The 26,675-nt window shown below is 35.7% G+C and overlaps 1 protein-coding gene across 7 annotated transcripts in view; it reads right to left on the reverse strand.

The window, feature by feature from the left end:
* Positions 1-498: 498 nt before the first annotated feature.
* The window catches only part of Ccdc88a (coiled-coil domain containing 88A), a 139,952-nt gene continuing 113,775 nt past the window's right edge, over positions 499-26,675 (reverse strand). Inside the window, exons 22-33 of one of the 7 annotated variants that reach the window (XR_007588959.1) lie at positions 25,193-25,379; positions 21,207-21,352; positions 18,316-18,408; positions 17,977-18,191; positions 14,337-14,420; positions 13,171-13,374; positions 12,512-12,583; positions 10,717-10,797; positions 8,522-8,790; positions 8,240-8,346; positions 3,894-3,991; positions 499-3,430 (exon numbers count right to left, since the gene is read on the reverse strand). Coding sequence is in view for 6 of the 7 variants with exons in the window: in XM_050123856.1 (XP_049979813.1) it covers positions 7,363-8,346; positions 8,522-8,790; positions 10,717-10,797; positions 12,512-12,583; positions 13,171-13,374; positions 14,337-14,420; positions 17,977-18,191; positions 18,316-18,408; positions 21,207-21,352; positions 25,193-25,379 (2,335 nt within the window). In the remaining variant the exon portion in view is untranslated. The other 6 variants (XM_050123859.1, XM_050123860.1, XM_050123861.1 and 3 more) reach the window with 6 other exon arrangements.

Genomic DNA, 26,675 nt, shown 5'->3' on the forward strand with positions numbered 1-26,675 from the left:
CCCTTACTGTGCCTAATTTATGATGTAAGCTCTCAGTGTTAATGTATGGGAAAAAGAAAACAAAAAGACCAGCCGATTCAGGCATTCATTGGGAGTGTTAGAGCATACCCTTCATGGATAAGGGAAATGACTATAGATTGCATTTAAACATATTTTAGGATTGACAAAATTTGACTTTCTCCTCAAGCCTCTTAATAACCAAAAATGATTAGGGTAAAATACATAAAGAATAAAAAGTTCTCCAGGGCAAAAACTAACACGTGACTAATATGCAATTTTAAAATGATTATAACAATTTGTTTAAAAAATTCACCTTTTTATTTTTTTATATCAGTTAATCCAGCATATATATCTGTAAGGAGAATCAAAGGAGGGGGGAAAGTGACTGTGAAAGACAATTCAAACAATGGTATCTTGCCATGCATGGAATCCTGGGGCTGATATTAGGCACCACCAAGTAAAACCATTTTGCCATTCAACTCTACCTCCCTTTTAGCATTAATTTTTAAGAAAATGTTACAGCTTTTTATTTGATTTGGTACTTAATAACAGTTGTGAGTACAATGGCAAACACAGAAAAAAACTAGTAGAAATGAAAAGGACAATTTAAAATCAGGTTTTGTCGAAGGATGTTACAAGTGCAACATTATCTATTAAGCATTCCTTTTAAGGCATTTTCATTGTCCAAATAGCTTAACGTGTACATCAAGGTTTATATTATAAAATGGGCTCTTTTTGTGGTATTCATATTCAAGACTGAAAGAAAAACATACATCTCAGGACAAATAGCTGTAAAGAAAACAATTTTTTCTCATAAAGAGTAACTTAAAGTACAAAAGTAATTTAGAATACATAATTCCCATTATAATTCCAGGTTTGGTACAGTATTGATTTCACTTCCTGACATGAACTGTTAAAGACAGTACAGGCTGTAGTGCTCCATTTGTGAGGTGGCTACAATTCTATAATACACAGTGATTTTTAAATAGGCTTTTGACATGCCTTGCATGAAAGGTGCTGCACATGAACCTGTCTTGTGAACTCTTTGGTAACCACCAACTCAAAAAACTTGGGTCAAAACATTGCCATGGCCAGCCAGGAGGCATATTATTAGAGTTCTGGGCTGGTGCTGGTATTCTGCCTTTTTTAAAGTGTTCTTAGAGGTTTAGGGGTTGGTTAAGGAATAGAAAGAACCAGACAACTAAAGGCAGGTTTAAGCCTGTTTAGAAAATCAGTTCTGGTTCATTTCTATTTGGCTTAGCTTCCTACGAAGTCTGTTTCTGAACTAGATTTTCTAGAAAAAAACTTCTTGTGGTTATTGTTTAGTCCTTTCTTGAAACAGTATGAGGACGGTAATGAATAATGAACATTTTAATAGTTTCATTGTATTCACTTGGTTTTCTCTTCTTCTCAGGGTCGGCCTACTCCACTTTAATGCACCACAGACGCTTTCAGCTCAAGTGGTCGTGCTGGTTAACCAGCAGGCTCTGCTTTAGGGTATTAGTATAACGAGGTCAAACTGCATTATCACTCACCCTCATTAGGTCACCTCACACTCATGAATTGTCCTGGGATGTGTGCTAATTGTGCAAATTGGATGCTAGTAATATAAATCTAACTTACCCACTTACTATTTTTAGCTAAAACATAATTCTATACTTACTCTCAACTTCTCGATCAAGTGAATTTACATATTTTACATGCAAATGTCTCTAGACTGCCATGTACCCATTTCCCAATTTGATACTTGAACTCAAGGACTCATGATGCAGTGAGATTTCCAAGTCTAGAGAATAGATTTTCAGTATTTCTGTTGTGCAGCATTTGGGTTTCAGTAAGAATCCTTTGTATTTACATATATATAGCACCTTTCATTCAAGAGTTTCAAAGTGATTTCGTTTTATAGCATTATTTTCTGGAAAAGCCTACATTATGGCAACACTGAATTAAATAAATCCAAGTTCTCTAACTTTCAATTTCTGGTCAACTAAGCATTTTATGTCTTTTTTTATTGATGGTCTTTCCAAAGGTGGCCTATTACAGAGAGTGGGGGAGGGGGAGAGAGACAAAGATGGGGAGCAAAGAAAAGAGACCTTTGTCATGGCTACTGGGTTAGTGATGACACACCATAAAACCACGTTATGGAATATGTAATTATTCCAAAAAGTTCTTTAGAGCTGGTAGTAAGAGCTTAAGAAGTATACTGTTAAAATAAAAATAGTATTTTTTTTTATTTCAAAAGATTATTCTGGTTTTTACGTTAAATAATGAACTTGTCTTAATGAGTAGCAATGTGTTTTTTGAACTTCATAAGAAAATAAAACTGTGATATAAAATTGCTACTACTAAAAAAATTCGTGTTTCTCTGGGTTAACTAAATCTACATTTTTGTGCTTTTTTTCCCCAAATGTTTAAGGTAACAAACACATACAAATATTTCAAAGTTACCTATAATAGTTATCAAGTTTAATATAATATAAAGGACAAAAACAGAAAAATTCTTAGTAATAAACGACAACCTTAATAGTAAATGAGTTCCTGAAAAAATGTAGATCATAGAAATGATTTACATTATTTTACCATAAGAAAACTTGTTAAGCAATAATCAGCTCTCACGTTTAAAAAAACACATACATAACCCAATAGCAAAGATGGGAAATGAGTTAAAACACAATTGCTTTATCTTGGGAATACTATTTTCTGGAAAACCATCTCACTAAAAAAAGTTTCAGAAAAATTATTTTATTTTGGATCCATTTATGAATGCCTAGTGCAGCTTAGCAGAGAAAGTTGTAAGATTAATATCATACAGTTTTTATAACTCTAATATGTCATTATGGAATTTTCTGCATATCTTATGAACTGAATTTTCTTTGCAGTGCACCCAAACAATTGGCTATAAAAACAAAACCAGTAACCAGCGTACCAACACATGCAGTCTGCTAACCAAAAAAACCCTGACATGCCAGAACAGTTCTCTCTGTGTCTTGTATATAGTACATTCCCACAAAATACTACAGCACTTCATTCAGATTTACACAACTAAATAGAAATGGCTAGCTTTTGGGTAATACTTAGCAGAAGCAGTAAGCAAACATGGATAAATTAATAAATGTTGAAAGAAGTAGGCTGTTCTCAGAATACTTGACCTTAAAACACTCATCCTTAGTGAGAGAATGTCCTTTATTCAGTAGAGCTTAAAGCACTGTACAGTTTAGTATCTAAAGCCTTCTAAAACTTCTGGCAGTTGGATCCAGTAGTGCTCCTTGATTCAAGGAAGGAATGAAGTTTGTATTCTTGCCTGCTCTATTCACGAAGGGATGTGTTAAAATCGCCTTATGTTTTTTTTAATAGTTCCTATAGTTGCAAGGTGTCTTGTTACTTCAGAAATAAAGTCTTCATACTGAGAAACTGAAGGACACTTTTCTCTCTGTATTTTGTTGAAAGACAGAAAGAAGAAAGAAAATATAAGAACAGCTTGAAGATAAGAGGGATATAAACTCAGCGAAGCTAGTGTAACAACAGCATGCACCAGCTATTTATATGGAAATGAGAATGACAGAAAACCAAAGGCAACATCTAAGCTGTTCTGTGTAAGATAGGTATTTAGTCCATGCTTACCCATTATTCAGAAGTTGTAACGCATAGAAGACAGACTTCACATTATTCACAACTAAAATTAAATATAAATTGAGAGAAAATACTTAGGTTTGCCACCCACACAGGCAGGCAAAGACCTATGGCAGTCTTTACTAAGTAAGCAGGAGAGAGAGTCAATGGATTCAGCAAGCAAAATTGAATCTGTTAATGCAGTATGCACTGTTATCATATGTAATTCTGTTAGTCTGTAGAAATAAGACCAATTTCAATTATGAGTCAAGCAGGAAACTCACCACTTGGCCCACGTCATGCAGTGGGTCACTGAATTAGGAGCTCTGTTGCTCCCTAGACCTGCTTTTTGAATTTCTGCTTTCTTGTACTTTGTTCACATCTGTGGGAGAAAAGTAGCTCATGTTATTTAGTCAAAGGGTAAATATAACACAATTCATGAAGATAAAAGTGCTCAATGAGCAGGACATAGAGGAATTTGAACCTCAGAAAATTATTAATCTGACAGATATCTATTTATATGAAGCCTTTTTAAAAAATATTTTAAAGCTGTAAGCAACACAGCTATGAACATGGTAACTATTTTTTATAAATTTAAGAGTTACCTTTTCTCCATCTTGGTTTCAGAGGCTTGCATACTTACCATATTCTTATACTATAGTAATATGGTAATGGTCATCACATCATTTTATGTTAGAAAGTCTCGCAGTACAATAGTAGAAACATCTACACTGTGGTACTATTTACTGTGAACACCAGGGCTGAGGTATACCTATACCCAAAGCTGCTCAGGATCACACTAGTCATAAGGATATAATTTACAAAAGGCCAGGCCAGGAATTATAAAAGCTATCAGTTTTATTATTTATGAAATCAGGGTACTGAATCTTCTAAACATCTTTGTGAGTTACAAGACATGGAGTTATTTCAGGGGAAGTAAATGCAGGTGGCTTGATCACAGGTGCTTCCTTAATGCTGACATAATCATCTCTTGGGAAACATTTTTCCTATATGATTACTACGAACTCTATGTCCCCCACCACTGAAGACATGACACATGAATAGTGTTTGACGAAACCTTGGCTCCATAGCATGTGATGTTTTCTGGAGGAAGTCTACACTGTGATCTTAGGCCACCCTCAGGAAACATGGACATGTCTTACAGGCATGCTGGATATATCCTTACAGAAATAGGGAGAAAGTACTTAAGTTTACTTTTATAAAACAACCCATATAGCTTTTAATAAAATACATAATTTAAATGTGTTTTAATTAACAAAATTAGCAACAATTTAAATGTAAAAAGTGCAAAGGCCAGTTTTATGATATCAAAAACTAAGTAAAGCATTTCTGTCATATAGTCCCCATTAATATCAGCTGTTTACCATTGAATTTTGTTAGTAGGCTATGAAAAAAGTAAAAATAATAGCACAAAAATATGTGAACTATTAATACTGACTGAACAAAAACTGATAGTACAAAGCAATGCTCTATTCACGCAGAAACTGTCTTAGGTGGCACTGAACTATATACAACTGCGCATGTGCTTGTCTGGTCCCTGTGCCAGCACTGTTTTAATAGTAGCTGTAAGAAAAGAAAAGCAGGGGCAGCGATATAAACAGAAGGGTCTACCCACCCAGTGACCCTGTGTACATACAAGAGGAGAACCTTTTTACAAACAATACAAATTTAATTAAACGAGGACTTGTTGAAGATGTTCCCTTCCATCCAGTATTAATAGTAACAGTGCAATACAGTGAGTGTACAGTACTCTCCTTCACTCATAGAGTGCCTATGGCACCCACCTAGGCTGAGTTATTACCAGTAACATTTAAGCTGAATCAAAATTGGAAAAACACTCCTGAGACAGCTATATATACTGTAGAAATAAGTCAGTCAGGATTATGAATTTTTAAATACTTGGAGAGACTGAAGCTGATTTGCTTCAGAGTGACATGAACACAGAAAGACAAAATGATATGAAACTGGAGTCCATGTTTATCAATAGTATCTCCATCTTGTATGAGTTTTGTTTTGGGGGATGGAGAGCTAAAGACTTGCTTTTCTGCTTTTGGTTGGAGTGTTTGCGACAAGGTTCCTCCCTGGATGGCCTGGAATTCAGAGATCACCAACCTCTGCCTCCCACAGTGCTGGGTGTGCTGGATTAAAGCCATATACTACTACATCAGGCAACACTGTTTGTTTTTTTTTTTTAAAAATTTCTAAAAATTTACTTATTATTTTGTGTGCATTGTTGTTTTGTCTGTATGTATGACTGTGTGAGGGTGTCAGATTCTCTGGAACTGGAGTTACAGACAGTTAGTTGTAAGCTGCCATGTGGGTGATGAAAATTGAACTCAGGTCCTCTGGAAGGGCAATCAGTGCTCTTAATCACTGAACCATCTCTCTAGCTCCAGACTATATTTTTTCCTTTTTTAAAGTTTTTTTTTTTTTGAGACAGGGTTTCTCTATAGATTTGGAGCCTTCTGGAAAGATGGCTCAGTGGTTAAGAGCACTGCCTGCTCTTCCAAAGGTCCTGAGTTCAATTTCCAGCAACCACATGGTAGCCCACAATCATTTGTAATCAGATCTGGTGCCCTCTTCTGGCCTGCAGGCATGCATGCAGGCAGAACACTGTATACTTAATAAAATTAAAAAAAAAAAAAAGAATTGGAGCCTCTACTAGAACTTGTTCTGTAGATCAGGCTGGCCTTGAACTCACAGAGATTCACCTGTCTCTGCCTTCCCCGAATGCTGGGATTCAAGGAACATTCCACCTGGCTCAGACTATGTTTTTAATACAACAAATTTTAGAATAAAGACTATATACTTTTTTATTTTTACTCTCCCAAGTCCTAATTTTATACTCTAACACAATGTATTAACTTTTAAAGAGTCTGCATTGTAGATGTACACATTTAATTTAGTAGTAAATGACAAGTTAAATTTTTCATCATTTAAAAAAACTTGCTATGCTTCTGAATAGAAGTAAAAATACAAGTCCCAAGATAATGAATAACTAGGTTTATTTCTCTTTGATTCATATGTAAAAAAACTGGAAAAAATTTATTAAGGGATTCCAAAAAAAAAAATAGTGGTCTTGAACTATTGTGTTTAGCAGGAAAAGATCGGCACCAAGAAGGTGAATATAACACAAATGTTCCTAGTCACTGTGCAAATCACATTTAAGTTTGATGGAAAAATTTAAGAATAACACATTTATGATTAAACAATATTTTAAACTTGAACAATGTTTTATGAATATGAGAATTAGTCCAAATAAAGTTGAATTATTTCTTTGAAAAGAGAACAGGACAGATAACATGATTAAGTGACAAAAGAAAATGACATTTTCAAAACCATTTCCATTATTAATACTGTACATATGCAACATGAAGTGCACACTCAGGAAATAAAGAAGAGTGAGACAGAGGAGGCAGGAAGAGCAAATGAACACTCTTTTTAGAAGCAGCCAAAAAACGACTTGGATACGCTTTCTTGGTAACAGAACATGCAACTATTTTAACATGCTTCATGATATCAAAGAATATCTTTATCAAGTGACAAAAGATGTGAAAGAAAAACATGTATGGTTGGATTTTTAAAGGCGTGCAAAAATGTACAATGTAATTACTATTTCATGCAGACTTTGGTGTGGTTACACATGTTTATATACATGCCTTTTTATACAGCTGAACTCTATGTAACAATCTTAAAAATATTAACCTAGCAAATAACATCAACATATTTTGATCAAACACAACCATATTCATACCAAACAGTCTGACTATCCTCTGAAACTGATAATGCAGCTTCGGAGTCATCAGGGTAGAGGCAGGCAGGAGTGAGAAGACTGTTGCTATCTACAGAGGACTGTGGGTTACTGTTACTAGGGTTCTGACTATCACAGAACTGTTCATTATGTTTCTGTGCAGCTTTATCCCAAGAGGCAGAGACCTGGTCAGTTACTCTAGTGAGTGACTTTGGAGGTAACCCACTTATGTTACTAACCAACTCTGTGTTCAGGGATAGAAATGGCTGAGATGAATGAACCACAGTAAATGGCCCATGACTACTGTTAGCTGATATTCCAAATGCATCATCAGACATTTTGACAGTGGCAAAAGTTTGTCTTAGAAAATGTGGCCTTCCTGGTTTTGGTTTTCTAGTCTGGGTATAAAGAGACTCAGATGTGTCTGCAGCTAAATCACCTGGGAGCTGACGCCCTCCAGCATGTGTCAGCACATCCGAAGACCACTGCTGTAAATGGTACTCACTAGATGCTGCAGTGATGCTGCTATCAGCAGTAGGTGGTGCTGAATCAACTGACACGGGCAGTCTACTGTCCTTGGTCAAAAAATCATGGATGCTGGTCCTTCGTGTTGTTCCTTCAGCAGTAGAGATCACACTGCTTGCACGAGGTAAAGTGGCATAAGGATTGCTATCTTTTGATTGTCTTGACACACAGGTTTCTTTTACTAGTTTTATTTTTCCTTGAGTGCTTGGTGTAGGTTTCCCTGCAGAACTAATGGAGGAGGCATCTTCAGTTTTTCGAGGACCCGGTCTCAACAATTCAGGTTTAGTTGTCCGTCTATCATAGAGGTCCCCTGGAGGTTTTCCACTTACTGACCTGGCCAGGGCACAGCTAACTGGTTTGTCTTTTCCCAGAAAGTCAGAAGAGACAGACAAACTTTTCATTACTTCATCTAAAAGATTCTCTTGACTTGAGGACTTCAACTGTTGGAAGAAAAAACAATACAGATTACCATATATGGAGTCTCCTGATAAACTGAACTATACACTATTGAGGTGCTGTTATCTCTTAGTGCTCCATAATTAAAAAAAAATTCTAAGGCTCATCCACAAGACATTTAACTAGTGTTAAACCAAGGTCACCATTTGTTGAACTAACCTGTATTGAGGTAAGCTTGTTGCTTTCTTCCAAGAACTGTTGTAGGGTAACAACCTCACTTCCAGGAGAACCAGCTTTAATCTTGTGATGTGCTCGACTTTCTACTGTTTCAGACATTTTGTGCTGGAGCATAGGGCTTGACCTGGTCTGTCTTCTCAGATACTGGATTGGACTGCTACCACTGCTGGACCAAGCCTCATGATCATGAAGCAGACTAAATTCTCCACTGCTGTGGCTTTGTGGCCTGCTTTGGTTATTAACTGCACCTGCTTTCGGAGTAAATGCTATGTTGAGACTTGAATAATATAAATGAGATAATAATATTATGTAAAATTTGTTAGCAGAGCTCTTATTCTGTAAGTAGCCATACTGACTCTAAACTTCACTTAGACATGCTTAGGAAAGCTATTTTACTTGTCTCAGTCTAAGAACTGCATGCCACAGCTGCTTTTCTGGTTTTATTAAACTGACAAATATTCTAAGTTCTATAAGGGCAAAATATACTTTTATCACCAAAGTCAAAGCCAAAAGAAAGTTTCACGTTAAACAATCATTCAATATACTGAAGACTAAATGAATAGAGTAATAAACATTAATGATTTAGGTTCTAATAACTATAAAATATCTCACAGTTTACAAAAAGAAGGTATTTCAAATTATTTCAGAATGTTAAAGCCCAAAACATTTAAATGCAAAAAGTATTTTAATTCTATCTTTATGAAGTCTTGATTCAATTGCTTATTCGAAGATTTCATATTAAAGGAAAAATTCTAAAATGTCTAAAAAAAATTTAAACAGCATACACAAAGGGAAGTCAAACATAAAATAGACAGGTCCCATAAAAAAGAAAACAAAGTATTTCAGAAAGCATCTCACTGGATAGCCTACACTTGTTTGGAACGTGGTATGTACGCCAAGCTGGCCTAGAACTTGCAATTCTCCTGTTTCACCATCCCAAATGCTGGGATTACAGGTATGTCACCATGTGTGGCTTAGTCTTTCTTCAATATCTGGAATATCTGATTGGTTCTGATGTTCACTGTTAGTACTGCTACCACATAACCTTAAAAGTTTACTTGAGGTTAAATCATACAGCAGGGACATTCGTTCTAGAATAAAGTTTGTAAGCATATGCATTATTCCTTTATAGGACAGATTATCAGTAATAAACTGTACAGTACATCATGATAGAAAATTATTCCATCATAAAGAGTAAGGCAGTCATGGAAGAATTTTCTAAAATTATATTATTTTTAGAACTAAGATTTTCTTATATTTTCAACTCAGAAGGGATTTTTCATAGTTTCAGACTATATTGTCAGATATGATTTATAAAAAGAAAAATTAATTCCCCTCAAAATCATGTTTCTGATCACTGTAATAAGTCACAAAATTAATTATAATAATGACTAAGACAAATAATGTTATAATCAAAAACAAATGCATTCATTGTAGTTGTACAATTCTAGAGCATAGAGAATAGCTATGGAAGTGTTTAACAAGCACAAGAGTCTGTAAAGGCAATAATATATTTTAAAGAAAAAGGTACTAGTTAAGGGTTCCAGCTATTAGAACCCTCACCTTGGAATACACATTAAAAGACAAAATAAAAGAATATTGAAATAATTCTTTATATGAGCCATATGTGCATCCATATAATTCCTTTGTGACATACACATATACACACAAAAAATAAAAAAGAGGTATGTATTCTGTTGACAAAGTAAGCTAACAATATTTCTAAAATACAAACAAGGCAAGTTTAATGCACATGCACCATGAAGAAACTGAAGGACACCCATTTAGATGTCAAGCACAAAAGTCACTGAAAATACGGGCCTACGGATAATTCTGAAACAAAGATTACAGTGAAGACTATTTTATCTGTGAAAATGAAGAACTGAAACCAAAATAAATGCTCCTGATTTTACATTTTCTACATTGAAATACATCTGTATCACAATGTAAAAGTGCAAGCATTCCAGAGAACTATGTTTCAAACATAGATAATTTGGATTTTTCACTTTTCATCAGAAATTTCATCCCATTTCCAACTTTTCCACTCTTGTTCTAGAGCTAAACTCAGACGGGCCTTGGGCATACTAAGCACAAGGTGCTCTACCACTGAACTGTCCTACTTGTAAACAATACTGGAAACCAGAGGGAGCACATGAGTTAATTTACCTACAGCATACCTTTGACTTCATGGAGTGAAGCATTATTATTGCTATTGCTAGTGGAAGTTCTGCCACTATCAAGGCTGGCTGGTCTTGAAGCTAAATGAAAAAATCAGGAGACAGTATAATGAAACATCCATCTGATAGCACTGAATTTTACATGCTGGCCACAGAAGGCTTTGAGAAAATGATCATGCATACTGTCTCAGCCTGGGCATGCTCACAGAATGGTGAATCATACAGATTAGAAAGAAAAGACATCTTTAAGTAGTTCACTAAGATGCTTTGAAACACGGCACTTCGGGAAAAACAGCTGCAATTAAAAGACGGAGAGGGAGGGATAAAGAAAGGAGGAAAAAGATCACATTTATATTTGACAATGATTTCTAGAGATGGATACCACAACTTTTTCAATTTAATAAAATTCCATGTTCCCCTCATGTCTGCCAAATGCTACAGATTTGGTAACTTACAACAGAAGAGGTAAGGGACCTCCATGCTTCAGAGATGCCATGAAGTGGAGGAATGTGACCATCTACTCTGTTAGCAACACACACACGCCCCACATTATTTTGTTTTAATTTTATGTGTATGAGTTTTTCCTGAATGTATGAATGTATATGTACCATATTTGTGCCTGATGCCCTCAAAAGTGAGAGAAGGGCATCAGATCCTCCGGAACTGGTGTTGCAGATGGTTGTAAGCCACCATGTGGGTGCTAGGAACTGAATCCAGTTCCTTTGCAAGAGTAGCAAATGAACTACTGAGCCATCTTCCTAGCCCCCAACATCCTACATATTTAAGAAAAGTTTTAATTTATAATTATTATCATTTACATGCACAAGTGCCTGTGCACATGGAGGTAGGTCAGAGGGAAAATCTGGAATTTTCTTTCCATCCACCATTAAATGGATTCTGTGGGTTGAACTCAAGTAGTTGTGTGAGCCTTCTGTTGGCTCTAATAACATATAATAACATAACATATAATAACATATAATAACCTATATTCTTTATAGAATATAGTATGGACTTATGCATGTGAATGCAGTGTCTGTAAAGGCCAGAAGAGGGAGTCAGTTCCCCTGAATTTAGAGGCAGTTTGTGAACTGCTCCCTGTGGATGATGGGTACTAACGTGAGTCCTCTGCAACAGTAGTAGGAATGCCTTTTTTTTTTTCTTTTGACACAGGGTTTATTTGAAGCCTATCCTGGGACTTACTCTGTAGACCAGGGTGGTATTGAACTCACAAAGATCCACCAGTCTCTGCCTCCCAAGTGCTGTGATTAAAGGTGTGTGCCACTACTGCCCGGCACAGTATGCACTCTTAACTGCTGAGCTATCTCTCTAGCCTCATACATCTTATATTCTTATCTATACAAGGGAACCTATACAGTTAACACTGCTCCATGTAACTTCTTACATACCTGCTTACTCATAAAGTTTCTTTTAGCATGTTATCTATTTGTTACTAGTAATAATTTTATTTAGTAACAGGACTTTCCAAATAGAAATTAAAACATCTAACATCTTTTATCAAAATAAGTATTTAAAACCCAGTGATGAAATGTAACTCTTATAATTAACTGTATTTGAGAATGGTAACAAAATTACTTCTGAAGATTATGTAGGCATACTTTGTAAATGACCTTGATTAAAAGAGAATATTCACATGAAACAGTAATCTTAAGAGGGAAGAATGCATATTAGATCAGAAGAAACAGAAGTGATGCCACATCCACTGACTCACTACAAGCATCTCAGCATTCCCATTCAGTATTTAACATATACCATCTCAGTTAAGTTCGTTGCTTACCATGAACTCTGGATCCCGTACTAGAATCATCACTAATACCCTGTGGACTTACGTCTTCAAAGGATGTAGTATCTACATGAAATAGCAAAATGGATATAAATATATTTTGTACTAAAACAATTTTGCTATAATATTTATACAGAATGTGGATATTCTTTTTCAGTCACACAAGTGCATCTTGATTTAATGTATTCACAGATTCAGGTAGAAACTGGAACTAGAAGAAAAGAGTAGCTCTGATAAGAACTGACTTGTTAAGAAAACACTAGAAGCAATAAAACAATTTCTTCTGTAACCCTGCAAAGCAAAGCAAAGCAAAAGCCTGGGTGGTTCTATGTAGCTCTCTTAAGTTGCAGTGCTTTTGGGTTTTAAGAAGAAACATACGACTCCCTCCTCTTCTCCACTTTTTATTTGGTTTTCTTCTCTTCATGTAACCTCATTAGCTATTTATTATGAGAGGAGGCCTATGAAAGATTTTGATTATTTACATACTATTTTAAAAGTTTGAAACAACTTGGCATTTTCCCCATATCAAATCTAAACATGGCTTGATAGTTACTTCAGGTTGTTTGAGGAAAAAAAAGTACATAGGAAAGTCATATTAGAATTTCCGTTGCCAACAGTATCACAGCACAGTGCAAATAGCAGACGGCCTATACCTTTATTATTAACCAACTGCTTGGATCGGAAGGCTGCAGAGGAGTTGACAGTTGAAAAGTTGATGGCTGTAGTAGAGAAGGCCATAGCTCCCAATTCTTTTCTCCTTTTACCCGTTGAAATATCATCAGGGACCTCCAAATTTTCAGTACTACCTGTCCACTGTCCTCCTGCTAGGACCATGGACTGCACCAGGTCATTCATGGCTGGGATGCAAATGAGAGCAAATGAATCAGCATGGTTAATGGACTGGCTCTTACTTCTATTTTGTATTATAAATGATCTGGTTTTGTCTATGAATTAATGCAAATGGGCCCCAAACTGTAACTACAAGCCCATTTGAGTAATGACATGCATTCAACTGAATGAAATGATGCCAAAGGCTGATAAATTCCTGGACTCTTACCACCCCCACCCCACTGCCTTTAGAAGACAGAAAGGAATTTTACTATATACAATTGCCATGCTTTTGTGCTATGAATTAGAAGCCTTCACAATGTAGTTTTGTGGTGGCAAAATGGAATGAAATAAGATGGAGAGCAGTATTACAGTGACATTATTGAAAATGAAAAAGAGTCCTTGGTCAGAGCAGGTTACTGAATAAATTCTTCATCTTTATAACTCAAGTAAATATAGCAATGTATAAAAACCTGAAAGAGATACTCAAAGTAACAGACATTTAATGTGATTATGTCATTACCTATTTCACTTAAAAAGAGAAAGCCATGATTATTACATAAAGAATGACAAACATTTTCAAGGGTTATAGGCCACTTTATTCATTCATTCATTCATTTAATTAGGTTCATTAAGAAAATAAATTCCTAATGCTGAAGGGTTTGTTATATTTTTCCTTAAACTTCTTTGGGGAAAAAGCTGTATGGCATATAAAATTAAGTTTGCTTGTTTTTGCCAGTTTTAAGAATGCACTGGACATTTACAAGTATATTACATGTATTACTAAACATATGCATATATATGTATGGATATACATATAATGCAAATTCAATGCCTTTCTGAAAAAATATTCTTCCAGCTCCTCATATTAAAGGAAGACTGCACTTTGCAAAATAAGCAATTAGTACAGTCCAGAGAAAGGTTAGTGAAAAATTAGTGATGGAAGCCAGTGTGGTCATTTGAAAGAAGCTGAACTGTCATAAAGTCTTACACATGGAACGACGGTAGCAGGCCTTCATTTTGTCTTTATCCTTCGGTCTGTTCCTCAAAAAGGGCAGTCTTTTCAGTGCAACCACTTTAATGTCAGAGCATGAGGAAAAACAGAAACAGGGAAATGAAAGAAAAAAGGGAGAAGAACAGATGGGAGTTAAATGTTGAAATTAAGGACAGGAATGAATGTTGGTCTCACTATGTACGCTACATTACAGCTAATACCTCACACTGCTGAGGATAGTGAAACAGGAAGCATGCACTCTGATACTGTAAACACTTAGAAAGCACTGAAGACAACCATGAGGAACATGTATTTTGAAAGCACTGGCTACAGTCCTATAAAAACAGGAACTGCTTAGAATTACTTAGGAAGAAACCAAATTTCCTAGTTAAACTGTAATAGTACACTTTTAAAATCCAGCTACCAGTGGCTTATAAAGTATGAAGCATATAAGGCTCACAATCACAAGCATCTATTTTATTTAAAAATTTTAAGTTTAAAGGCTTTCTTTAAAAAAGTTAGGAACACACATATCCCACAAAGAGAATTTTAGTAATATATATGTGTGTGTGTGTGTGTGTGTGTATCTATGTCTTATACAGATGCAGATAATACACACATATCAACCAAAATTAGGGTGGTTAGATATTTAAAGCAAAATGAGCTTTTTAAAAAAGCCTATTTTTTGTTAGTCTCCTAAAGTTTAATAAAGAAAACACTGATTTCAACTGGAATCCAGTGCACTGTTTAGCAGCGCTGTGGAGATATACACTCTTTCAACAAGTCTTCCTAAAGATAAAACAGCAGGTATATCAGGCTCATTTTACAAAAAGTTGATTGAGAGAAGGAGGAAAAAGAATAGTCTGACATCAGCAATAAGTGTTAGCACTAAGTTCTGAAAAGAAAAAAAAAAACAAAAAACAAAAACGGAACCCCAAGGGAAGTAAAATGGGAAGGAAACATTTAAAGGTATTTGGGGGCTGAAAGAGAGAGGGCTCAGCAGTTAAGAGCACTGACTGCTCTTCAGAAAACCCGAGTTCAATTCCAAGCACCCACATGGTAACTCACAACTGTCTGCAATTCCAGTTCCAGGGGATCCAATGCCCCCTTCTGGCTTTTGAAGGCACCAGGCATGCATGTGATATCAGACATAAGGGCAGGCAAAACATTCATGCACATAAAATAACATAATAATAAACAACAAATTTAAAATGTATTTTGAAGGGCCCATAGGGTAGATTTATGCAAAAAAAATACAAAAGGAAGCACTCCACAAAAATATTTTTGTGAATTAAAGGACTATTGCTCAAGTATAGGAATCATTAGAACAAACACTAAGCTACATCTCAGTAGGGCTTAATATAAAAATAATTATGTTTATGAAAGCATTATATACAACGTTAATAACTATGTTCTTTCTCAGAAGGTTGTCATCAGCAAATAAATATTAAAAGCTATTTTTTTTTATAAACTGCTAAGTATTCATTGAAAGAGGTGCAAACTAAACTAGCTTCTTAACTTGTCTGACTGCTGTGAGCAGAGTCATGATTCATCTAAGCTTTTTAATTTGACATATATCTTTTCATGCTTGGTAAACATAGCTGGTCTTAATGATCAAAAAGGAATGAACCAAAAGCAATGTAAAAATGGACACTTAGCTGAAACAAAGCTGAATGGGTGCAGCATGCACATGTCATGTGTGATACTTTTCTTTTTTTTCCTTTTTCTGTTTTCAGCTGTTTTTCAAAGACTGCTTTACTGACATGACAGACAGACATTCTTCCAAAATGGACAGGATAAAAAAAATTTAAAATTTGCCAGGGATGTGATTCTTCTCATGGCAATTATGTTTGAGACATATAATGTTCTTTTCCCAAAGCATACATATATCAAGGGTACATTAGTACTGAGTTTATGTTTATTGAAAAATCAAAATCTAAAATCGAACAATTGAAGAAAAGGAGAATATTGTTTCTTTCTGATTTTTATCATGGTTGTCCAGGAGGTAGTATGAAAGAATAACTTACACTTTGGGCAGATAGGATAATATTTAAAAAAAAAAAAAGACCTTTGCAGCATGTGGTGTGTGTGTGAGCTCATGTCTAAATTATACATCTGTAACTTAAAATAATTAAGGACATATATTACATTTTCTTAGTAGGATGCCAGATAGTTCTGTGTCTGAAGGTAGCAAATAAGCTGACTTGTTAGCTACGTGAAAAGGAAAACTTGACGATCTCACCACACCAGTACTTATCAATTAGGGGAACAAGGCTAGATGGCAAAAGACCCCGGTAATAATCATCTTGCATGGAGCTATAGGACTGTACTGCTTTCTAGAGACGTAAGCTATGTATGCATCTGTATTTTTTGTTGTTATCACTGATTGACTATCTAGGCTGCTAAAACTGTATTATGAAATATATGTTACCGTCCAAATACCACCTCCTTTTGGAGACAATTCATGAGGCCATAACATTGTACCTTTTGTTTTTTTTGAGCATTTTGAGAGCCATCCACATGGATAGCCTACTTCTGAGAGAAGCAGCACCTGCCTTTGTTTACTTTTTATTTCAAAAGAATAATATAGTCTGTTAGAAAGACTGTTTTAAGCCTGATGGTGGTGGTGTATATCTTCAATTCCAGCACTCAGGAGGCAAGGGGCAGGAGGGCTACACAGAAAAATCTGTGTTTAAAAAAAAAAAAGGTTTCATGTAGCCAGGCTGGCCTTGAACTTGCTATCTTGCTATATACCACTAGAAGATTCTGAACTCCAATCTTCTCGCTTTCACTGAGATTACAGGTATGTACGTATCACCACACCTGGTGACATGTATGAATTTAGTGACACTGGTGATGATGATCAAAGTATATACTTTTCAGGTATTTTATGAGAATACAATCAACTTTGTAGACATTTTCCAAGACTTGAGTATTGAATTCTTTTTCTCTTTTTCTTAAAATATATACTTTTCAGGCTCTTTCTTTGGTTTTGCTATTTAGCTAAAACACACACCAGCAGTAATGAACTAAAAAGTCTATAAATTTTATCAGTATTATGTGGGACTTTAAGTCTAACAAAAACTAAATTATAACTTTATACATTTACATTTCCCTATCTTTATTTCATTTTAATCAAACCTTAGCAAATATTCCTTAACTTTAAACAATTCTATAATACCTCTTCAAATTAGTATTTATTTTTCTTTACTTCCCCAATACAATAACTGTGTTCCAATTTTATATCCCAAAGCATATGAGCAAAAATCGTATTATAAAGCACCTTATTTTGTGTAAGTTATAAATACTAATGAAATGAAATCTCATTCTTATTTCTTATCCTTACAATTCCTCTGTGAAGCCTATTTAACAGCACATTTTAGGAGCAAATATAGCCAAGCTGTTATTTCAATGTTCTTTTTATATATTTTACTTTTCTAGTATAATGACATCTATCTCTATGTACATGTCAGAAAACCAGGTAGTTGTGCACTACTGTAGTCTGCAATTAATTTTAGAAACAAAGTCAAAATGAAATATCATTCATCAAGCTAAAAGATTGTTGGAAGTTGTTTTTTAAAAGAAATCTTTAGACAAGATTTTAAATCAATACTCTGTTTAAACACTTAGCACTCACTGCTGCTCTTCTTGGTCCCCAGAGTTTGGCCATCTTCTAAAGAGTTTGACCCTACTGACGAGCTGTCTTGACTATCTTGATGAGGCAGCTGAAGAAATCCTTCACTGGAGTCTGAGCGGGTAGGTGTTAATGTTAGAGATTTCTGACGTTCCCGATTAATATCTTTCTTGGACTTTATCAATTTTCTCATTTTTAGAGTAATCCAGTTGCCTCTCCTAATAGAATTAAAAGAATTCTTAGTCTAAAGTTCAACAATAACCTCATAAAATGAAAAGCCTCAACAATACTACAGATAAGGTTTTCTTAAAAACAAGATCCATAAAATTTGATTAGTGGTACCTTCTAGGAGGAGATGGGTCATAAAATTTGTATTGATCCATAATTTTCTCTTCTAATTTCTCTTTTTGTCGTCTCAATTCATTTAATTTATCACTATAAAAACGGAAATTACATTTTAGAATATGCATAATATCTTATATGATGACTCACGACCATGATCTTTCCAAAACATAAACACCACAGACCATTATTAGTAACTGAGACCTAAATAAGGAACATGAGTTTCTTCCATAGCTCTCCTTTCTTTAAATGTATTTAAATAAAGGTGTGTAGTGCTTAGAAATTTCAATTTTACAAGAGGATTTATTTGAAATTTTCTAAATATAATCTCATCATATAATTGTCAACAGCTTTGTTTTTTCCCTAGCCTTTTAGCATCTCAAACATTTTTATAATGAAGCATGTTTTTAAAAATAAATAAAACCTGTTAGATATTTATTTTCCTAACAATTATAGATATAATAAATTTTGAAACCACTTCTTCATGCAAATATTCTTTCCTTTTAGGCTGAATTACTCATGCTTAACTTACCTTTAAAGATTTATTTCTGACACTCTTTCCCCCAGTGGATGAGTATTATTCTATTCTTCACATCTTAGTCTCATTTTATGTTCTCGCTAACTGTGATCGTTTAAATAGGTATGACCCCCATAGATGTATGTTTGAATGCTTGGTCCATAGGAAGTGGCGCTATTAAGAGGTGTGGCCCAGCTGGAGTACGTGCAGCCTTGCTGGAGAAACTGGGTTACCGTGGAGGAGGGTAACACATATGCTCAAGCTACATCCAGCGTGACGATTCACTTCCTGCTGCTTGAGATCAAGATGGAGAAGTTCTCCAGCATCATGTCTACATGCATGCCCCTTGCATGATGACAATGGACTGTAAGCTAACCCCAATTAAATGTTCCTTTATAAGAGTTGCTGTGATCATGGTGTCTCTTACAGCAATAGAAACCCTAACTAAGAAGTATTTATTACATACAGAAACATTAAAGATCACAGAGCAGGGTCTTTAAAAAAGCTTTCAATGCCAAAAAATACTAATTGCACAACAATTATTTAATGATGCTTTACACTGAGGAAGGTATGAAGTTTATATAAAGATGAAAAGTTAAAAATGTTTTGCTTGTAATACAGTAGGAAAGAGAACATATTGTGTGTGTGTGTGTGTGACTATTACAAGGCAATAATAATAACCAAATAAAGTACTGTGGAACTATAATAAACACTTATCTTAAACATCTGAAAAATCCTCATGAAGATGAAGGCTACATTAAGCAGGGTATGACAATTCATGACTATAATTCTATCACTCTAGGAGAACTGCCCACACTTTGAAGCCAAGATGATGTACATAATAAGTTCTAGATCAGCCAGGGTTACATTGAGGACAGGGTTGGAGAAAGAAAAAAGGGCTGTGCAATGGCTCACTGTTACTTTGACTGCCAAGCCTGATAACTCTGAGACTCGGATTCCTGGAACCCACATGGTAGAGATAGTTGATAGCTGAGAAGCTAATGGCTACACTACAGAAGGTCACAGCTCCCAGTACTATTTTCATTTTATCTGATGAATATAATTACAAGCTGCCAACTTTAGGAATACTTGTTTGCTGTCAGCCCTGCCAGAGTCGCAGAATAGAGACATTCAGTTAGAAATGCCTTGAATTTAAGGTGCTTACCTGTAGCTTAATTTTACACACGCCTTTAATCTCAGCACTTGGGAGGCAGAGGCAGGTGGATCTCTGTGAGTTCAAGGCCAGCCTGGTAAAAAAAAAAAAAGTTCATTTTGCATCTCTCAGACACAAGTAATTTAGTAATTGCTAAATTTCTGTAGCCCTTAAGATTCATCTCTCATTACAGAATTATTACACGTATACACAATATATCTGCATTTCTTGTTTTTTGTTTTACTTTAGATGAGGGTCTTTTTTTTTAATTTTTTGAGATAGGGTCTGATGTAGCCCAGGCTGACCTTGATTCTCTATATGCCAAGGATGACCTAGACCTTCTGATCTTTTTGACTATTACAAGAGGGCTGGGTTGCTTTCAGGCAAGGACTACCAATGCCTGCTTTATATGAGACCTCTCTACAGTCCATCTTGGTCTTGAACTTGTAAAGTCAAGCAGTCTGTTAACTGCTGATACTACAGGCATATGTCTTGTTTACAATAATTCTCTTACGGCAGGTCCCACATGTTTTCTAGTTAGTATTCTGGTTATTAGCAGAATGCTTAGAATATAAGAATCTTGAAAAATCCTATTAGGGCAGCACATCTCCCCTAAGTTATTTCTTGGCTGGCAGCATTAGCAGCATGGTCTCATGCTCACCCTGGGAAGGGCCTGTCCCAGTCAGCTCTGCCCTACTCTGGTAGGGTTCTTACCTGACGGAAGACTGACATCTGGTAATGTAAAGGACAAGATTTACAATCTGACTCCCTCACAAATCACTGTGATCCTGAGAGACTCAACATGGTGCTACACAAGTCTATTTGGGACTGGTAGTAGAATCTTGAGAATTTGAGGCCCAAAACGCCATCTCCTGATCTACCTAAAGACTCTACCACTCATATGAGAAAGAAGGTGCTATTTCTCAACATCTTGAGAAGAATGGAAAGGATAAGGATGCTAAATTCCATCTGTCAGCAATAGAGTGTCAAATTCACTCACCGACTCATTACTGTAAGACAGTGAGTCTTCACTCCCAAATGGAAATGCCTGTTGTCCAGTTCACTATAGTACCAAAAATTTGTCTAAGCAATAAGATAATTTTAAATAAAAAATACAAACTGAAATAATGATGTAATAACATCAAGAAAAATGTGCATGGATTTTTCTCTGCCAGTAGGCACAGCAGTAACATCACGAAAACAAAACTCTTTGGTACCTACATGTACTGTCGTTGTTCAACATGAAAGAGATCCTTGCTCTCCATGTTTTGTTCCAGCAGCGTTCTGTTCTGCAGCATCAGTGTCTGGATCTGATCCAATAGGTGACGATTTTCTTCCTCTAAATTTCCTTTAAGTTGGCTGAGCAACTGTTTAGACACAAATATTTATTTTTGAAGACAGATTTCCATTTTATACAAATTACCTGAAACATCTAAAATATATTAAGTATTTCATGAAGAATCACTTGATCAGAACCCTGACACTATGCTAAATAACCTGCTAATAAGTATATCTTAAGTCTTACAAATATTGGGTCTAATGTATCTAGTTCCAAAATCATTGCCTTCTATATTTGGATTTATTCAAAAGCTACATTCAAATATCTTACCTTTTATTTAGTAGCTAAGAAGTAGATGCTTAATAGGATAGTTAATTCTCGAATCTATACAATGGGGATAGCTTCTATCCTGCCTATATTGCAGCAAAAATTAAATAATGTAGGTAAAGTACCTGGTTGTAACATGGTAGTTACTTAACACGGCTTATCCTTTTCCCAACCAATGTATTCATGTAAGCATATTAAGTCTGCGAATAATTTGGGTTGGCTTGACCAAAGAGAGTAAAGTAATTTAATCAATGATTGGTATCAAGTTAATTTAGACTTTTTGTAAAAAGTCAGCAGAAACTAGAAATATACACTAGCTAAGCCACAGTTTACGAAACTCAAAGGAATTGTTCTAAAAGGTTATCATTCCTTTTAGGGTGGATTTTTGAACCCCAGCATCAGGCTTCAACAGTCTTTAAACAGCCTAGAAATCTGTAATTAAAAGCAGTGAAACAAGCAGAACAAGTCTAACAACTACTATGCCCTACTTTCTAAAGGGGAAGGTAGATATTTAAGAGTTCTCAAAGGTACCAGAAAGAATGGTACTTAGGAATATACATAATGATACACATAATACATAACAGTAAGATACAATGGTAGTACTGTATCATGTTTTGTCTATTTTCACATTATAAAATTAAAATATAATAAGACTTGTCAAAAAACTGAATGCATTCATTTTCTTACCTATCTAGAGTTTTGTTTGTTTTTTGAGACACGGACTCATGTAACCCCAGCCACATAACTTGCTATATAGCTGATGACGACCCTGACCTGATTTCCCCACCTCTATCTCACCATGTCTAGTTTATGCAATGCTAGGGATTGATCCCAGGGCTTCACACATCCTAGAAGGAACTCTTAGCAACTGAGCTAACTCTCTACTCCTGCAGTATGAATTCTCACTCTTCCTATCAAGCAGTGAAATCTACAGCCTGTTACAGTAGTTTGAATGAGAATGTGACCACTATGGCCCAGATGTTTGACCACTTGGCCCCTAGTTGGTGGCACTGTTTGGGGAAGTTTAGAAAATGTGGCCTTACTGTTTGCTGAGTAGCCTTCTAGATCATCAGGGACATGTGTTATCTTACCAAACCCACTGTAGTTGTTTCATTTCTTGGAACTCCTAGTTCAATTTCTCACCAGTTCATTGGTCTGTTTGCCTAAACCTGATGTGGGATTTCCTTCTGTAAACTGTGATTACCATTAATGAATAAAGAAACTGCTTTGGAGCTATAGCAGGGTAGAACTTAGCTAGGCAGGGAAAACTAAGCTGAATGCTGGGAGAAAGAAGGGTGGAGTCAGGGAGAAGCCGTGGAGCAGCCAGAGACAGGCACTGGGAACTTTAGCTAGCAAACTACAACCACATGGGAATATAAAGATTAATAGAAATGGGTTAAATTAATATGTAAGAATTACCCAATAAGAAGCTAGAGTTAATGGGCCAAGCAGTGATTTAATTAATAGTTTCTGTGTGATTATTCTGGGGCTAAGCAGCCAGGGACAAACTAGCAGCCTCCTTACTAACCATTTTAAGTAGAAATTGCTTATTTGTTTCGCAGCTGCCCAGACCCAAACAATCACACAGAAAGTATATTAATTACCATACTGTTTGGCCTATTTGCTCAGTCTTCTTACATCTTAACCCACTTCTATTAATTTATATTTTGACACAAGGTTCATGGTTTGTTATCTCTTGCTTCTTCAGCTGCTACATGGAGCCTGCCTCCTTTGGCATCTCCTGACTCCACCTACTCTCTCTTTATTTCATGTCTGGCTTTACTTTGTTAAGCCATTGACTGAAACAGCTTTATTAATCAACCGATAAAAGCAACACATGTACAGAAGGACATCCCACATCATTCCAGAGCTGTTGGTTTAGAGTTCCTGAGCTTTCACAAGCTTGGTTCAGCTGTCTTTGTATTTCTCTGTCATGATCCCTTGCTCATATAGCCCCTTCTCCTTCTCTTCATTTGGATTACCAGAGCTTGGCCTGTTGCTTGGTTGTAGATCTCTGTAACTGGTTACATCAGTTACAGGTTGAAGGCTCTATTCACTTTGATTCTAAATATCTTCTTAGCATCCCTTTGTTTCTTTGAAACTCCTTTATTTATCTCTGCTTCTTGAGTGAGGATGAAAGATGATCAGCTGTTTCATATCCCTTCCATATGATGGAATGCATTCATCTGAACCACTCCCCAAGTTTCTTTCTGTCATGTACTGGATAAAGTATTTCAACCTCAGGCTATCTAAAGGTTAATTTTGATGACTCTCAGAGACAGGGGCTTTCTCTACTCTTTTCCAAATCAAGTCAGTATTCCTAGCAGAAATGCTACTGATTTGTAATATATTCTGTGTTCTCTCAGAACTAACAGTAAACAATCCCTCATAACCACTACCCACCCCTGCTCAAAGGGAAAAAGAAAGCCAACATTTGAAACTTCTCAGGTGGTACAGAAGACCAGGAAGAATGATTATTTATTATAAGTACATGTAAACCACCACCTCCATGAGGCAACTATCAACTTTGTACAATGCATGGTTTATTTAAATGTTTGCTAAATAATGTTATGTATTATTTGTAGAAAAATGGGGCTAGAGATGGCTCCACGGTGACAACCACTGGCTGCTCTTCCAGAGGGTCCAGGTTTGAGTCCCAGATCCTAGTTGGTAGCTCACAACTATCTAAAATTCTAATTCCTGGAAATTTTAGTCTCTTGGCCTTTTCAGGCACTATACATACATAAGGCAAAATTCTCATATACATAAAATAATAAAAAGCTAAAAGAAAACCTGAACTTCTCCTTTCTTTCTCTACCCTACTGCAATGACTTTGCTCCAAATCAAGTCAGCATGAACCAGGGAAGGGGAAGAGAAGAACAGAGCAGAGAAGCCACATATACAAGTGCTGCATGCTACTAAACAGATGTGTACCTTGATTTTCTGTAGGCCACTCTTTGAGTTCTGGAGTCCTAAAATGGGACTCTCCCACCCCAGCTTTATGCAATGGTTTTGCTGTTTATTAAGGACTTGATTTAGTACCATGTTTCTCACTCTACCATTCTAGTAGAATCCAACTATAAAAATATTTTTATAATGAAATCACAGGCAGAATGAATGCTTTGAATTTTCTGAGCTATGTTGGGTATTAAAGTGTACATGATTACAAACTAATTTTTTATCCTATTGGTTTATGATTTCATGCTACATGTACAAAATCATTTTTCTTTTTCTTTTTTTTTTGTTTTTCAAGACAGGGTTCTCTGTGTAGCAGCTCCGGCTATCGTGAAACTCACTTTGTAGACCAGGCTAGCCCCGAACTCACTAAGATGCACCTGCCTCTGCCTCCTGAGTGCTGTGATTAAAGGCACGCATCACCACACCCCCACAAAAAATTTTTTAATAAACAAGCGCACAATGTGACACACTTCAAAGCATCTGGACATTTTAAGTTTATACAATTAATAAAAAGGTATGAAATAAATAGTTTTTCTTAATTACTTGTGTATACCAAGACCGTCATTGCAATATGACTCATTACTTTTTAGGCACGACTTGACACCTACAAGGAGAAACAATGTGTAAATCTGTTGGTGCTCACCTCACACTGGTTATTTAGCTTGGTAGATGTGATATCCAGCTGCTGATATTGCTCCTTTAGCTTTGAAAATTCAGCTTCTAATCTTGTTTGTTCCAATTTAGAATTATTTAGAAGACTTTTCACATTTTTATGGTCAGTTTGTAAAATTTCAGTCTCTTTTAAAAGTTGACTATATGTATGATTTAACCTATAATTAAAAATCATCAAAAATATTTCAATACTTTTCACAATATGAACATGCTGTTAAAATCATTCAGACATGTTTAGAAAATATAAAAATTATTTTGCTAGTTACTAATTGATCAGTAATAATTTTTTCTTCAAAAATTAGATTTTATGAAAAAAAATGACCACTCTGGCTATGATTTCATGGAAATTTCAGACTCTAAATTAAACATGAACAAAGATCAGGTTAAGCAAATCAATCCAGTATTAAATACTAAACCAATATGCTGGTTGAAAAGTGAGAAATACAGGCAGCAAACAAATTAAAGATATGTAGCTTTCTGCAATTGTGGCAAATAATTTTTATGTAATCCCCACTTATCACTTTGTAAAAAATCAAGCTATAGCTATTTATCTTCCTCCTCACAATCTACCTTCAAAACAAAGTATTACAGACCTCTAAGGATAGAGACTGATAATTTTTTTAACGAGAAAGTAAGTACATAGGACACAGTCGGCCATACGCATTCCCTGTAGCATTCTACTTTCCCCCATCCCACTAACTCTTCAAAAACATTTAACTTTTTTAGGTTTGGGGCTGTTATGTATGACACAGGTAGATAGCTGGATTTGGTCCGGAGAAATAGTTGGAACTGTTAAGGTGGAAGCCCTACCTCTGTCCATATATACCCCAAAAGGCTGGAATGTTGGAGAGCTCCATGTTGGGGGCCCCATTCCACACCCTGGTCTCACTCCTCCCATTTCAAACCCTGCCCCTCAGAAAGTCTATCAAAAGTTCATCTCCTCCCTGGGGCTGCTCAACACCATGCCTACAGGCTGTATCAGGCCTACTAGCTGTATTTGCCATGTGATTCCTCCCCTGCCCTCCCAAGGGTCACCCAGGAGTTGCTTTGCTCTGGTCTTACTAATTTGGCCTGATCTAACTTACTACATTGGCAGCGGCATCACTACTGTGAGATTTAATTTTTTTAGTAACATGCAAAATTTATCTTGTATCATTAAGATCAGGAATCCACAAAAGGGGCACAGTGAACAAATCACAATCTTGCCTAGGTGGTCTTTGTTCAGAATACCTAATAGTTCACTCAATTCATTCATCAAAGAATTCAAGTCAGCTTACAAAAATCTAAGCTATAAAATATTTGTTAAAAAATCATGAAATGATGATAAAATGGCAAACTCTTTATACATCTGGTAAATGTATTATAAATAGGTAAAATCCATGAACAAAAGCATTACCACCCATATAGCTACCTGGTATATATCAATACTTATGACAATAAAAATTTTCCACTGA

The sequence above is a fragment of the Alexandromys fortis genome, unplaced genomic scaffold, assembly GCF_014885135.2.
Source record: "Alexandromys fortis isolate MF-2015 unplaced genomic scaffold, M_Fortis_MF-2015_v1.1 scaffold_210, whole genome shotgun sequence".
NCBI classification, from domain to species: Eukaryota; Metazoa; Chordata; class Mammalia; order Rodentia; family Cricetidae; genus Alexandromys; species Alexandromys fortis.